General features: G+C 30.9%; 1 protein-coding gene across 2 annotated transcripts; it reads right to left on the bottom strand.

Moving 5' to 3' along the window:
• Positions 1-2,698: 2,698 nt before the first annotated feature.
• LOC150033544 (WAT1-related protein At5g64700-like) lies at positions 2,699-14,330 on the bottom strand. 2 transcript variants are annotated; one of them, XM_090305705.1, is made up of 5 exons: positions 13,966-14,042; positions 13,794-13,850; positions 5,013-5,171; positions 3,103-3,251; positions 2,699-2,986 (listed from the first exon to the last, which is right to left on the bottom strand). In XM_090305705.1, the coding sequence occupies exons 2-5, from the start codon at positions 13,836-13,838 to the stop codon at positions 2,809-2,811; spliced, it is 531 nt and encodes a 176-aa protein (XP_090161831.1). In that variant the 5' UTR covers positions 13,839-13,850; positions 13,966-14,042; the 3' UTR covers positions 2,699-2,808. The 2 variants fall into 2 exon arrangements, with proteins under 2 accessions (XP_090161831.1, XP_090161830.1); XM_090305704.1 differs by having other exon boundaries at positions 13,794-14,330.
• Positions 14,331-17,010: the final 2,680 nt, after the last annotated feature.

The raw sequence follows: 17,010 nt of genomic DNA, 5'->3' as shown, positions 1-17,010 counted from the left end.
TATAAATATGATTTATAATTAATATTATATATATGAGAGGCAAATATTTGAATAAGATTTAAATTAATATATTGTATATTGATAAATCAAATAAATATAATGTATACTAATCATTATAATATACAGTTAATTATGAATATGATTATAATTAATACTCTATATAAGAGAGAGAAATATTCGAATAAGATTCAAATTAATATAATGTATATTGATACATTATAATATATACTTCATTATAAATATGATTTATAATTTAATATTAATATAATATATGAGAGTAATAGATTTCAATAAGATTCAAATATTAATTATATGAATATAATTAAATATAAATATTATAGTATTCAAATGAAATTATTAAAACATAATGTATACAAATCATTATAATATATAATTAATTATGAATATGATTATAATCAATAGTATATATAAGAGAGATAAATATTTAAATAAGATTCAAATTAATATAATGTATATATTGATACATTATAATATATAGTTCATTATAAATATGATTTATAATTAATACTATATAATATATGAGAGTAATGTATTTCAATAAGATTCAAATATTAATTATATGAATATTATTCATATAAATACTATAATATTCAAATGAAATTTAAATATATGATATTTAATTATTAATTAGTTAATTTTTAATTAATTAATATTATTAATTTAATTATATATTAAATTAGATTTATTATGTATATTAAATAGAGTCAAAATAACTCCTACATTTAGTGGAGGGGAATTACAACTCCCCCTGCAACTATCTCACTCTAACGATATACTATCTTTCATTATTCTGTAAGTGAGACAGAATTTATAGAACACACTTATATCCCACAATCTAATTCTTTGTTGGAAAATATCAAGAAAGACACTGCGGTATTGTCTAGAGAAGGCCACTGTTCGTGAATTTTAGAAAATAGCTCGTGTTCTTGTAATACTTGAATTCGAGGCAGAAATTCGTGACATGGAGAAAGGAACACCAAGAAGAAATTCTTCAAAAGTAAGTTCCTCTTGTTCCTCTCCCTAAAGCATGCTTTAGTCATATATGTTTATCTTGTATCTATTTGAACTTTTTACATTTTTCCAAAATGAATTATGCGGGTACACGCGTGTTTCCACTATGTAATTTTATTACTTCAATAGGGGCATTGGGGTGCTCAAGCATCCCCTCGTGCGCGTGTCTGGAAGGCAACAACATTGCAACGCCACAGGACAACACTGTAGTGCCAGCCTAACATGACCTCTTTGCTGAGAGTGGCATCGGGTAACACCATGGAGCCATGCTTCCTTTCACCCATTTTTGTCCTTTTTGCATTATTCTTCTTCTATTTGACTTAGTTTCTTCATCAGGGCTCTGAATTGATCTGTTTTAGCTTCGTTTACTCCCCATTCTAGCCTTTGGATGCTCGATACCTATAAAATAGCCAATTAAATACATTATATAGCACAACAATCCCGAATTAAGCTGAGCAAACTAAGCACCTTTTGGTGTTAATAGTGTCTAATTAGATAATTAGGACGGTTGATTGGCGTTTCTAATCAACTTGGCTAGGCTAGGGAAAGAGGTATAATTTAGAGTTTAATGATCAATTAAGCTAATCGGGAAAACTTCAAATTAAACCCGAGCTAGGCATTTTTCATTATTATTTTCACAACTCTCTTTCGCTATCATTTAGTTTTATGCAATTCATTTTCCCCCTTCCCCCGTTATCTCGAGATCATAAGTATTATAACTTATGGATTTGACCCATATTTCCAACGAAAATTTGTTTGATCCACCGGAGAAATTCGACAACCTTTGGGCGCACGATCATAGGCTCCTCCAAGAAAAGAAGGCCTTCATAGAAAAACCACGGCCAACTCCATTTGTCTATACGATATATCCAATCAATCATCTTCAAAACTACCACTGACTTTTCATGATCCATCAACCGAATCTTCTCAATCATCTTCACTAAACTCTCTGCATTCATGGCCATTAAAGCCACCCAAAGAAGAACCCATGAAAGGGCCAGTCTAGGACAACCCCCTTATCGAAGAACCGATGTCGCCGTCGTCTTTCTAGAATTTCTCATAGAGAGAACATAGAACCCTGTTAGTTGAATCAATCAATTATGTTCTAATATGATTGAAATTGAAATTTAGTTGAATATAAAATAAAATCTTTGCATTTAATCATTTCCCCCCTCTTTTCCCCCTATTTTTGTAATAAATTCGTATTTTACCCTTTCGAGACATGGTACAACTCTTTGAATATAAGTGTTTGCTAAGTTGTCTAAGTCTAATAGGTACAATTGATGTCGACTAGATACAACTCTTCAAAATGGGACATGATTCTTCAAGCGTATATGTTTGTTGAGTCCAATAGATATAAAATACCAATGAGTTGCAACTATTCCCGCACAAGTCACATTGAAATTGAGCATTCTTTCACTTATGAGTGAGATGGATGTATAAAAAAAACTTGTATTTGTTTACTATCTTAATAAATGATTTCATACCGTCCAAGTTTTTAAATTAATTTTGAGTATTTTTATGACAATAAATCTTGTTTTTTTTTTTCTCAAATTGATTTTAGGTACATTTAAAATTTTAAAAGGCTTATAGTTATAGAATAAATAATTCAATTAATGTGTCTATTTTTGTTTTGCTCATTACTTTCTAGTGTTAGAAAAGAAAATATTTGAATATGTCATATCATATATGTTTGCATTGGAATTTTTTCCTCTAGACAATAAATTAAAATATAACATAAGCATAGTAATAATTAAAATTAATAACCTAAAAAATTCAGACATTTTCAACTGAAGATGTTGGATTTAACTCATTGCCTAATTTAGTGATATCCTTCACTTCAATGTTGCACTCTTTGCTACCTTCTTTCAACTCTTCACTTACTTTTTGCTCTTTGCTCTTTCCCCATAGCACAAAATAAAGCCCTCCCACCAGTAACATTCCCCCTAAAGTACTGCAAAACACAACACCCAAAAAAGCTTTTTTTAGGGGAAAAAAGAAAAAAGAAGAATATAATTTGAAGAATAGCTTTTGAAAAATAACTTTTAAAAAGCACATCTAAGTAATTACCTTCCTAGAGTGATACTCTCTCCAAGAAAAATAGCAGAAAAGAAGGTTGTAATGATAAGAGCCAAAGGTGTAGACATGGCTAGATAAACTGGTCCTTTCTTCTCAATAACCCAAGCTTGAAGGCAAAATGTAACTGCAGTCATCGTTCCCTACACCAAAATTATTTTTATTATTCGTCAATCCGGACATACTTCAGTAGTTAAGACAATAATTATCGTCTAAAAGTGATAGGAGTTCAGTCACCACCTCGAAATTCATTATTGTTAATCATAATTCTAAAGTTAGTAATTATGTCCCTTATGTTCTGAATTGTTATTGCCTATAATAATTCTTAATATCTATGATATTTACTTTAGAAATATTACATGGAGTTGTTAGACAACTATGCCATTATTTTATTTCCTATTACTTTCTTCCTTTTTTTAAGAAGAAAAATTAAGTTTTAAAAATAGTGGACTAATTTGACAACTATGAGAAATTTTTTAATTAAAAATACCAATTTTTTGGTAAAAATATATTGAAAAAAAAATATTTTTTTTATCTTTAGTTTTAATTCAATCACTAGGTTCCAAAATCATACAATTTCATCCTTTGGTTTAATTTGGGCTCTAAGTTTTAAGATTTAAACTTTTAACCATGATTTCTCATTAGATATTCATTTTCAATAAATCATTGACGTTAATAATTATTAATTAATTTGAAATAATTATGAAATAATGTATTGAATTTAATTCTAATTATAAACCATAATTAGTTATAATTATTTTAATTTTTAAATTAATTAAGAGACATTAGCACTAAAGAGGAAGAGCAAATATCTAGCAAAAAAATTGAGGTTAAAATTGTAAATCTTGAAATCTAGGGGACCAAATTTCTCAAATATCAAAGGTCAGATTGTAACACTCTAAAACATAGAGACCAAATTGAAACCGAAACTCAGGCTCTGTTTGGGATTGTTGTAGCTTTTAAAATAATCGATGACAGTTGTGCTCTTAAAAAAATCAACTGTGAAAAGAAGTAAAATAATGTTTGGCAAAATTTCAGCTTAAACTTGAAAAAGTAAGGTAGAGTGTTTGGTAAATAAATACAATTTTTTTTTTTTTTAAAATCTTATTTTAGATATAATAACTAAAATAGACTTATAATCATTTTTTTTTTGTAATTTAAAATTTTAAATAATTTTTTAGTATGATAAATTTTGGTTGTTATAAATTAATTTTTAAATATTAAGAAAAATAGCTTTATTTTAAAAAAAATAAATATGATATAGTTTTTCTAAGAAAAGATGATGCATTTAACTCATGAGAAATGGAAAATATACTTGATTAGGTGAGAAATAGATAATATATAAAATAAATCTTCTTTTTAAAGTATATAATTGAAAACGAAATATTAATTAAAAATTCTACTTGATTTTGGGAGAATCTAAAAGTTAGTAGGATACGGTTTTTAAAGTAACTGTAAATTAACTATATTTTAAAAAGTGTAACAAATTTAATTTAAATATGTTTTACCAAATGCAAAAATCGATTAAAATTTTTTCCAATTGGCTTTTTGACAAAACTAAAAACTTAAAGGCTAAAAGTAAAACATTTGAAACAGGGAAAAACCAAATAGAAATTACTAGACCCAAAACTTAAGAACTAAAAATGTATTTGTCTCAAATTAATATATTTCAATAAAATAAATGAAAGTTAAAATATTATTCACAAACAAAATATTGATATTTATAAACTTTCTAAAATAAACTAGTATGTCAAGCTAATAGTATAATTTTTTTTAAGAACCCAAAACATAATTCTAACCAAAAAGTTAAATTCTAACTTAGATATTAAGGGTTTTCAAGATATGATAATTGATAATTAAACAAAAAAAAGAAATAAAAAGAAAAAATGAATAGAGAAAATTACACAGTATACGACTGAGAGAAGCCTAAGATTCCAACCAAGTTTCCATTGCTGAGGGTCTCTCTTCATTGCAATAGCAATAGCAAAGGTTTGAAATGAACTTAATAAACATAGAAGATTTGTTAACAGAAGCTTCGAAGGATAGCTTTCCAATACAAGTGCCTGTTTTTTCAAATAATATACAAATTCATCAAGTCACTAAACATTTCTGAATCTCAAAAAACACTATACAAATTATATATGTATGATAAATAGCATGTAAAATGTTACCGTAGTTGGTTGGCTTGTAATTTTTCCTTTATTGGTTATTGGTTCCTTTCTTTGTGACATTTGCAATTATTTACGTTTTTGACCCTAGAGTTTAGAGCAGTGCGATATATAAACTCTCTAACCTAGAGAAGCCGTTCTTGATGTGATTCTGAAAACACTCTCTCGAAATAATCTTGTTCTCCCTCTGCGCGTGGACGTAGCTAACATACTGTTAGTAAACCACGTATATCTATGTGTCGATTTTTCCCTACTCTACGTTCCTTTTTGTGTTCTTTAATTGGATTTCGCAACAGGTGTCTTTGGCAGTTTCTCTTTATTGTCTTTTTTGGCTTTTGTATTTTTTCCTTATCAGTCCGGTGTCACAAATTGGTGAATCTTGGTTTATTCTTGCCTTTTCGGGATTGTTTCTCTGAAGGCTTTAAGGACGCCATTTTAGGTTGTAGGGATGTATGCCACAATAGCCAAAAAAAAAAAAGAAAAAAAAAAAGAAAAGCTCTGTGTAGTTTTTCTCTTATACGGTGACATGATAGCATCATGGTTGTTATAGTCGGCTATGTGTATGATTCTTGAGAAGGAGTATTGAGTTTAGAGGGAGCTTGAACAAACAAGATTTGACAAGCAAGAAGCATCAATTTAAGGGGGAGCTTGAACAAATGAAAAGTCATGAGAGTTTATACCCAAAGTGGACAATATCATACCATTATGGAGATATATGGAGTTTCTTTATTTCTAACAAATTTGTATCAAAGTCTTGCCCTGGCAGTAAAAATCCTTAGTTTTAGAACAAGATGTAGTCATGTTTAGAGTATCCACTCGTGGTCGAGCTTTTAAAGGGGCAGTGTGCTCAAGTGTAATTCGAATAGATGACTACTTCGTGGTTGAGTTAGCATGAAGATCAGATGACTATTTGAAGGAATGCTTGGTGGTCCTTTATTCGAGGGGGGATTGTTGGATGGGAATGCGATCAAAGTCCTAAATCAAATAAATAAGGGTATAATCATGGGTTTATAAGGGATGACAACTATCTCCAATGGTATGAGGCCATATGGGGTGAAACAAAAGAAGAACCATGAGGGTTTATATCCAAAGTGCACAATATCATACCATTGTAGAGATATGTAGAGTTATGTTGTCCCTAACGCTTCATCGGAATGAGACCTATAAATCATGCAAATAAAAGTGTTCCAATGTGTAAACTTGAATGGTGTATCAAAAGAGAAAGGTCTCAAGAGAACATCAAGTGCAATGTCGCCATTACCTCTCTGCGCACATCAATTAAGGAAGGTTGGTATTTTGGCAGTGGATGCTCATGTCACATAACAGGTGAAAAATTTTTTATATCCAAAATCTAAAGGCATGTTGTTCTGGTCATGTAACTTTTGGAGAAAGAGCTAAGGGGCAATTCTTCGGAAAAGGAGATCTGTTGGAGCCTGGAGGTCCTATTCTATGTGATGTTATGTTAGTAGAAGCCTTAACGGCAAACTTAATCAGCATCAGTCAACTATGCGATTAGGGGTATCAAGTAAACTTTTCTAAAGACAAATGCTCAGTGAAAGATGATCATAGTGTGGTTGTTATGTCAAGTACTCGATCAACAAACAATTGTTACCACTGGATTCCTAATGCCTCTACAGATGTTTGTCATTCATTTAAAGTCAGTGAAGTTTAAATTTGGCATAAACGTCTTGGTCACATAAGTCTTCAATGAATTAAGAAAGTCATTATTGAGTAAACCATCATTCAAAAGTCGACTCTTTTTGTGGAGAATGTCAAGCTAGAAAACAAGATAGAGCCCTCATGTAAGAAAGTTGCTCAATGTAGTACTAGTAGAGTATTGAAGTTATTGAACATGGATTTAATAGGTCCCATACATGTAGAGAGTTTGGGTGGAAAGCGTTATTCTTTTGTTTACGTGGATGACTTCTCTCGATTCATGTGGGTTAGATTTATTAGAGAAAAATCAGACGCATTCAAAGTATGTCAGACATTATGTCTTTAACTTCAACGCGAACAAGAAAAAAATATCATTCAAATTAGAAATGATCATGGGAAAGAAATTGAAAATTCCCAATGTGCTGATTTTTGTGCATTTGAAGTATTCTGCATGAATTTTCAGCTTTTATCACTTCTCAGTAGAATGGAGTTGTTGAAAGAAAAAACTTCACATTCCAAAAAATGGCTCGTGTCATGTTGCATGCCAATAGGGTTCCTTTTCACTCTTGGGCAGAAGCCTTGAATATAGCATGTCATATTCACAATAGAGTTTCTCATTGCCTGGTACAGTCATCACTAACTATCAACAACTTTGGAAAGGAAGAAAACCAAATGTCAAGTATTTTCATGTGTTTAGGAGTACCTGCTATATCTTGTCTTATCGTGATGTAATAAGAAAGTTGGACTCTAAATTTGATGAGGGTATCTTTTTTGGCCAACAAACAGTAATGCTAACAGAGTTCTCAATAAACTGAACAAAGTGTGATGAAATCAATAAATTTTGTTGTAAATGATCTAACCCCTACTATGGAGGAAGATGAAGATGACGAGGATTAAATGATTTCTAAGTTGGCAAAGATGTTGAATACAAACCTTCAGGGTCATTAGATCACGTAAAGGATCAAATAGCTACTGTAGATGCCTTTGACATCAGTAATGACATCCTGATACCTTGAGATATAGAAGATAGTGAGTCAGATAAGGATGAAAACGAGTTATGTAGACCAACTTCATCCACCAGAATACAAAAGAATTATCCTTCTAACAGTATCATCCAAACATTGTTGAACTCAGGAATTACTACTCGAAAGAAGGACAAAATTGATTATGCGAAGATTATTGGAAGTGTGTACTTTACATCTCTAGTGGAACTTAAAAATGTGAATTAAGCCTTAAAAGATGAGTTTTGGATCAATGTTATGCAAGAAGAACTTGGACAGTTTGCATGAAACCAAGTGTGGACCTTAGTTTCACGACCTGAAAATGCAATGTAATTGGCACAAAGTGGGTTTTTAAGAAAAAATATGATGAATATGGAGTTGGGAATAGAAGTAAAGTCAGACTAGTCGCCCAAGGTTATGCTCAAATTGAATGAGTGGATTTTGATGAAAAGTTTTTTCCTGTGGCTCGTCTGAAAGCTATTCATCTTCTAGAAATTTCATGCCTTCTAAAATTCAAATTGTTCCAAATGGACACTAAAAGCGAATTCTTGAATGGATATCTAAATGAAGAAGTTTTTGTAAAATAACCCAAAGGCTTTATGGATCCAGCATGTCCTTAACATGTGTACAAACTTCAAAGGCTCTCTATGGTCATAAACAATCTCCAGAAGCTTAGTATGATCAATTAGCAAATTTTTTTACTAAGAGTGGTTATACTCGAGGAGGAAAAGATAAGATTCTATTTATAAAAAAGGTTGCTGAGAAATTTATTATTGCTCAGATTTATGTGGATGACATTATCTTTGGAAGAATGCCATAAATTATGGTAATTAACTATGTTGATCAAATGAAAGCAGAATTTAAGATGAGCATGGTGGTTGAGCTTACGTACTTCCTTGGTTTTTAAATTAAGCAAATGAAAGAATGTATTTTTCTATCCCAAGAGAAGTATTCTAAAAATATGGTGAGAAAAATTGTGCTAGACAAAGCTCAATCTAGACGTACCCTAGCTGCTAATCATGTCAAACTCACACAAGATTCTAAAGTTGAATGTGTTGATAAGAGTCTATATAGGAGTATGATTGGGAGCGTACTATATCTTACAGTAAGTCAGTCTGATATAGCTTATGTCGTGGCTGTTTATGCACAATACCAATTCAATCCTAGACCAGTTATATGACTAATGTTAAAAGAATACTTAAATATGTGCATGGAATAAGCGACTATGGGTGTAATATTCCTTTTATTTATGTTCATATGAAAAACTTTGTGCATGTGCTCGATCCGGATGCATCGGTTGAAATTGGTCCTCTTGCTTTTGTGTCGTATGCTAGTTTCTTAAATCCACATGAGACTGCTAATATTGTTAACACTCTTGATGAGAATGTCTTTCTTCGTGAATTTATTGCGCATAATTTTTCCATTGTCTTTGTGCATGCATCTCCAAGTCATAATTTCATCTTATCATCCTGGTATCCATGCTTCCATTGTTCTTAATTCTAGTTTGAATGTTTTGTTGGATGCATGTGTTCATAGTATGGTTGAGCATGATATTGCTCAAAATGTCAGTGTTGTTTCAGCTGACATTGGTTACTCTGTTGTTGAGATGTTCATACTATCCAAGATGCTAGTGGGTGTGGTAATAATGTGTCTGCCCCTGTTGATGACTTTATTTTGGATCTTATTGTCTCTAATAATGCTCAATCTTCTAACTTCTCTGACAACAATGTTATGCTTGTTGAATTAGGCAAGCGTAAAAGAAAAAAAAGCAGTCATTGCTTCTTAGAATCCTGGTCCTTACTAGGACTAGTTCCAAACAGCCTCACACTTCAAAGTGATCATCATATTTTTTACTCAGATGTGCCTTCAATGTTCTGATAAAATTCAGTCATGTTTGGCCATAATGGAGTTCATTAACCAAGCTGGTTTAATGAAAACTATTACTCAACTTGGCCCTTTCTATCCTCGTCTTATTCGTGAATTCATTGTTAATCTCCCTGCTTCATTCGATGATCCAATAAGTATTGAGTACAAAAAGGTGCATGTTCGTAGTGTTTGCTTTACTATTTCTCCTGCCATTATCAATGACTTTATGGAACGTGAAGATTATCCAGTCTTATTGACCCTCACCTGTCTACTGAAGTTTTGTCTGAATCGACGGGAGGAATTTTCTCTTCTTGACCCGAGTTTAGTCAATTGTCAATTGCCACCTTAAGTGTGAAGTATGCCATTCTACACAAGATTGGCATTGCAAATTCTTATCCTTCTACCCATGGGTCTGGTCCATCTCCTACTCTTGCAAGATTGTTGTATCAAATTTTCACTAGCTCACAGTTTAATTTTTGAGACTTTGTTTATAATAAGTTGTTGCGCCATGTTGATTCCTTTACCATCAGGCTCCTTATCTATTTTTCTTGTCTTCTTTGTGGCATTATGCTGTCTCAGTGCCCCACGACTCTGACTCCGAGTAATGCTTTTGATCCTGCTGCAAAATCTATCAATTTAAACTACAAGCTTTTTCAAAGTTCTTATGTGCCTGACATTATTCACAACATTTGACTTCCCATGTTGATGAAATGCCTTTGCCTATTGATCTCTGTGTCCCTCAGAGAGGTCTTCTGATTCCAACTGAGTTAGGGAATTGTATTTTATAAGTGCTCTCTTCTAAATCAAGAACCTTGAATGGTATCATTCGATCTTTTACTGATCGTCACGCCACTATGCACATCTTGTGCATTTTTTTAGTTTGTCTTTGCCCGCGAATGAAGTTTCTTCTAGTTCTCAGGGGCATGTCTCTCCTTCAACTTAATTCCTTTTAGTGGCAATCAAGGGGGAGTGCATGTTGGTTGTTTGGTGTTTTTGGGTTGTCAGTGGTTTTGTTGGTAGTTGTTGTATTATGTTTGTTGTTTCCGACTTGGTTTGGTTTTGGTTATTTGTTTATGATCAAGGTTGCTTTGTTGCTTACGAATAAAAGAACATGTTTATGTCAAAAAGGAGAATTTGTTACTGCAGTTGGTTGCCTTATAAATTTTCCTTTATTGGTTTTTGGTTCTTTTGTTTGTGACATTCTATTTAGGATGTTGGTGTCTTTGGCAATTTCTCTTTGTTGCCTTTTTTGGCTTTTGGTGTTTTTCCCTTATTGGTCTAGTGTCACATATTGGTGGATCTTGGTTTTATTCTTGCCTTTTTGGGATTGTTTCTATGAATGCTTTAAAGATGTCGTTTTAGGTTTTGAGGATGTACGCCGCACTTGCCAAAAAAAAAAAAGAAGAAAAGAACCTTTGTGTAGTTTTTTTCCTTTATAGTGACAATATGTGGTTGATTCTTGAGAATAAGTATTGAATTTAGGGGGAGCCTAAATAAACAAGATCAACAAGTAAGAAGCTTTGATTTCAGAGGGAACTTGAATTGTGATAAGATCTTGAGACAAGAAATATCAAGTTTAGGGGAGCCTAAATAGTGCACTTGTCTTTGGTTTATTGTAACACAAGATAGTTCATCTATCAGATAAATTGTTTCTTTGTAAACCTTTGAATATTAGTGAAATTCCTTTTCAATTGGGCTCTGAGCACCCCAGATGTAGATGATGTTATACCAAATTGGGTTAACAATTTTGTGTGTTATTTCTTCTCTATCTTTTACTATGTTAACTTTCTTGTTTGTAACATTATGTCTGATGAAGTGATTCTTAGATTAATTATCTACTTTTTTAAGATATCAAAAAGAAGAAAATTGACAATAGGTTTACAATTTCTAGAGTCAAGGTACAAGATTTAGAGGTTCTTTTGCGGCACATAGTTGGTCATAATAGTTTACAGTTAAAATAATTTGAGTTATAATAGTCTGTAAAATTTAAGTAGGTGTTCAAGTGCAAAGCATATTAATGTGGGTTCAAGAAGTCTGAATTTAGGATGTTAAATTGTTTAACATTGAGTTCCGAAGTAAGGATTGGTGTTTATTTGTTTAACATGGAGTTGTAAAGTAAGGGTTTAGGCTGTCTATTTTTTCTACTTTTTCTGTATTATACAAATAGTGGTCGGTTAAATATCATATATTGTAAACACAGATAAAAAGATTTGCTTAACCAATTTTTAAAAAATATATATGGGTTAGATTTTAAGATATGTTATTATTCTCCGTCCATTTTGCCATTTTGATGATGTATTAATATTGTTGAATATGCACAAAATACGTGAGATTGAGGAAAGAGTTTAGAGGTTTCATTTACGATTTGGTTTTTTTTTTCTTATAAAAAATATTTGAGTTAGGTTTATTAAAATAAAAACTGCAGTCCTTTTTCTTGCATTTTTCTATATGTTTTGATTTTAAATTTTATATTTGATAATTCTATTATGTAGGGTTTATTTGTGTTTGAATTGAACAATCATGCTATTTTTTTTTCCATATCTATTACAAATTTCATCTTTGAATTAGGATAAGTTTTGATTGCCTAACTAGAAAAGAATGCTAATGTTCTTTTAACATGTCATCCGGTTTTTCTTTATCATAAAAAAAATTTAATTAAAACATGTTCGGATTTGCCAAAAAAAAAATGTTTTTCAAAAAATCGTTTTCATTTAAAAACTTATAAAAGTTGTTTAAAATAAAAACACTCATGTGTTTGATTACATTTTCTCAACATTTTTATACACAAGTTTGTATAGTTTCCTATAGTACACTCCAAATGTGTTTATGTTAATGATAAATTACTATAAATTAAGACTATTAAACATTATCAATTAGTAATTTCAAATTTATATTCAAAAATACTTTTATTGACCAAATCTTTTTACGTATATGATTGGTTAAGTTGGTTATTAGAATTAATCATCAAAGTTAGTTTATAAGTCTCAGTTTTAAGTTTATAAGTCTCAGTTTTAAGTTTATAAGCTTCTAAACTATAATAAAGGATAAAAACTACAATGATTCAACACACTTTTTCAAGAGATTCACGCCCAAGCTTTGATTTTCTCCTTCTTTTATTATTATTTTTTTGCATTATGGTCGAAGCTTTTCGCTGCATTTTTGTTCAATCATCTTTATGGACAGATTTAGGGCGTTAAAACTCAACTCTCCTTGACAAAAGGTTGAGTTTGGTTTGAATGAGTAAGAAGTATGTTGAGTTTTTTCTGGCCAGATTTAGGCTAGTCTATTTCACTTTGTCCTTTTCTAGTTTCTGCATTTATCTCAACTTCCAACACTATTTTGGTTCATTATTTCATTTAGTTTTTTATTTCTAATGAAAAAAAGAGAAGAAGAGAAAGCTCGTGGAAAACCTTAGAATAGAAAAAAAAATCATATAGGAACTGATTTTTTATTACTTTTTGATACGGTAAATTACAAAAAAAGCTCCTAGGGTAAATATTTATTTTCAACAATTTCCTTTCATCTCTCTTTTTGGTTTTTCTTTTAAGTTAGGCAAGTGTACTTCCTACTTGTGATGGATGCACAAGTTCGATCTTTTTCTTAAACTTGCATTGGTTTATTATGGTGTTTCTTTGCTTTATGTTTTAATATGCCTTTTACTTTACCTTTGCTTTTATTTTCTTTTACTATGACCTAATTCTTCCTTTCTTTTCTTATGTGAAACATAGTAACTTTGTTCATTTTCATAGAATGGTTTGCCTGAGTTTATTTTCTATTATTTATTAGTCTAGATTGATCTCCCGATTAATATATCAAAATTGTATCTAATATTGAAAGGTTTAAATAAATTTTGGTTTTCATAGAGCTTAGATAAATAAATAATTTGTAAATATGATTTTTTTTTTTTAACTTTTGGATCTATCACTAATAGATCTATCACTAAATTTAATTTCTAGATGTAAACAAAATCATAAAAGGATCCGAAGATTGATACCTGAAGAACAACCCAAATGCTCCATAAGGTATTGGAAGCCAGCATCAAAAAGCAACCCTTCAACCAAGATTTGGGCAATGCAAGAGAAGAAGAATGGTGATTAGGGTTATGGATATTAAAGAGATGATGATTGTTAAATAAGTTCAATTGAGGGCCTTTGTAAAATGCCAACATTCCCACTCCACCAATGCACAATAATATTCCTGCTAGCTTTGCAGCTCCTGCTATTGACTTCAACCTCAACACCTCCATCCTATAAATATCAAGAAAATAAAATGATAATTAATAAAGATATACCATTAATAAAAGTGATGAAAAATAAATTTTGGGTCCTTAACTTCTAATTTCTTAAGTGAGATTTTTATTTTACAATAGATAAGAACGGAGAATCCAACCTCTAATCTTAAAATTGATAATACAAACTTTATGTTAGTTGACACGAAGATAAGATAATTTATGAAATATCCAACACATAAAATAAATAAACAAACAAACAAACAAGTACATACAACCTCATCTATTAACTCTTGTCGCTACCAATCTTTCAAAAATAAGAGTACTAATTTGATCATTTATTCAAAAGTTAAAGTATTTTATGAAATTTGTTAGGGTGGTCGTGATTACAATATGATTAGCTTATTTATTATTTGTGAAACTAGAACAACATGTTTCTGTAACATGTCAGGACATTGTCAAGAACATTGTATTGTAACAGATAGAAAATTCTACAGAAGATTTCACAGATTTCGTGGTCTATTGTTTTCTTTTTTCTTACCGAGTTGATTTATGCTTTCCTTAAATATCTTCTTAAAGCTATCCATATAAATATTGTGGTTTTGTTCAATTTTAGTGTTGGCCATTTTGAGGATTCATTATCTTGCATGTTTTCTCTTCAAGTGCCAGTCTTTCATTGGAGATAATTATATTGTTGTAGATCTTGAGACTTCATCTAAATCGTATTGGTTTATTCTTCAACATCTTAAAAATGGATTCTTAAACTTAGGAGAAGCCTAAGTTTTTTCGGGGGAAGCAATCTTCATTTGAAGAAGGAAAGACACGAGTTCTTTGTAGAGAAAGTTTCATACTTAAGGGAGTGTGAGTGATCATTAAGTAATCATTCACTAAAATTCTTATACTTAGAGGGAGTCTAAACACGTTGAAGGTGAAGGGATCTCTCACTTAGGGGGAGCCTAAGTGATCGTTCTCTAAGTTGGACTATTCAAGTGTCACTATATAATTGTCGTTTATTTACAAATAAGTATATCGTTGTAATTACTTGACTTTATATTAGTGTGTATCTTTTCACGGGCACACTATCCCTAGACATAGGTATATTGCACTATATTGAGTTACCAAATTCTATCTTCTATTATGATTTTAGTTTTTTGCGTTTATCTATAATGCTTCCCACGTGACATTTCTACTTAAATTCTACCTTTACATTAAAATTTGATCTCCGTTATGCGTTTTACAGTCCTAAAGTAGCCACATTTTATTTAACTAAGATTAGAAATGGGTGACATAAGATGTCATATTAAATGTGGCACAAAATTTTATTAGAGAAAAGATTACTGTAACTAATGAAAAAAGTAGTAATAATAAAACAAAAGAAAAAAAGTTGAGAAGAAAACAAAATATGATGGACTCCAGAGAGAACTTTAAGGAATGATTATATTACTGATAAGGACTTTACATTTGTGTTTATCAATGCAAAATGGTCTAATTCTTGTGTGTAATTCCAATCAGCATCTTAATCAGCTTTTCTTTTTCATTTTTTAGATTGAACCAGCTTTAATTCATGTGCCACAAATTTCAGCAATGAACAAACTCAGAAAACTAAAGCCTTTTTACATGTACATTTCACCATTTACCACATATTATATCACATCAACATGAGCAAAGATTACTAAGAAGACAAATGATTGAATCTTACACTTCATATATGTTGAACTTTGGGAAAAAAATGCAATTAGAACATAAATCAAGCAAATAATTACCTTCTCAAAAGTCATAGTTTGATTTGATAAAGTACAACAAAAAAAACCTCTATTTTGAACATAAACCTTCAAGAATTTGTTTTCGAAACCACCCAAAAAATCTATTGTCAATGGACATGGTCACCTTCACTTATATACCTATGGTCACTTCCTTCTCTAATAAATTTTCTATCATCAAAATGTTAATGGCAACTTTCTTTTCGCCCCTTTCGTGTGTAGATGCAATGTAGGAGATAAACCTTATCATTTTTTTTTCCGGCAATATTGAGGATGGGGCATCTAACATCAAACCTCAAGGTCAAAAATACAATTATATGTCAATTAAACTATGCTCATTTTGACACTTATCAAGTGATTTTGTTCAGAGTTTAGTTTGATATATTTTTAGGTTGTTTTCAAATATATCAAAATGAGTCAAATTATTTACAAATATAGTAAAATGTCATTTTCTACGAATATCTTATCAGTGATAGATAGTGATAGACATGATAGATATCTATCAATGTCTATACTGTTTATCACGATTTTGCTATATTTGAAAATATTTTTAGTAGTTTTGTCATTTAAATAATTACCCTATATTTTTTTTTACTTTTTTAATTTTTTAAAAATTAAAGTTAGTTTTCTTTATAATCTACTTGTGTAAAGCCCTCCCACCTCTGCAAGTAAACTTGACTTGGATAGGAATAATATACTAAAGAGCCTAAAAGTTTATGCTTGGATTAAAGATAAGAATTTGATTAAGAGTTAGAATTGACCTATGAAGCATGCATTGGAGCATGATCAATTGTACAACACATCTTGCCTAGAAGAGTTATGAAACATATAAGGAGTCAACCTAAGCCTCATTTCTCGGATGCATAGAATATTGGAGATTGAAAAATTGGCTAAGTGTTAGTAGGAGAAAGAGTAAGGCTCAACCCTTATGGAGAGCATGAGTAATTAATAAACAAGTTCAACTCATCATCCCTAGTCATTTCCTTGAATATTGGATGCATGTAAAGGTCACCTTGGAGACATGATTGCACAAGAGAAAGTAACATTTGGATGCATACCCCCCAAGGGAGGTGAGGGATTAACCGATAATAATAGTTTGGACACATAAGGGAGAAAACATATTTGGTGACCAACTTATCATTCCTTGGACACATAACCATACGGAGTTAGCCTTGATGGTATATTTTGGGAAAATGATGCGTGTGATGCATTACCTAAGAAGA

Source organism: Benincasa hispida, chromosome 10 (genome assembly GCF_027475165.1).
Source record: "Benincasa hispida cultivar pf3 chromosome 10, pf3_genome.v1.1, whole genome shotgun sequence".
Lineage (NCBI taxonomy): Eukaryota > Viridiplantae > Streptophyta > Magnoliopsida > Cucurbitales > Cucurbitaceae > Benincasa > Benincasa hispida.
This window is presented reverse-complemented; position numbering and strand designations above follow the sequence as displayed.

Excerpts from the sequence above, each read along its gene's own strand:
- LOC150033544 (XM_090305704.1), bottom strand. The coding sequence starts at position 14,045 with ATGGAGGTGTTGAGGTTGAAGTCAATAGCAGGAGCTGCAAAGCTAGCA. Across the intron at positions 5,172-13,793 it reads GCATTTGGGTTGTTCTTCAG|GCACTTGTATTGGAAAGCTA; the intron begins GTATCAATCTTC and ends TTGAAAAAACAG. Across the intron at positions 2,987-3,102 it reads GAGAGTATCACTCTAGGAAG|TACTTTAGGGGGAATGTTAC; the intron begins GTAATTACTTAG and ends TGTGTTTTGCAG.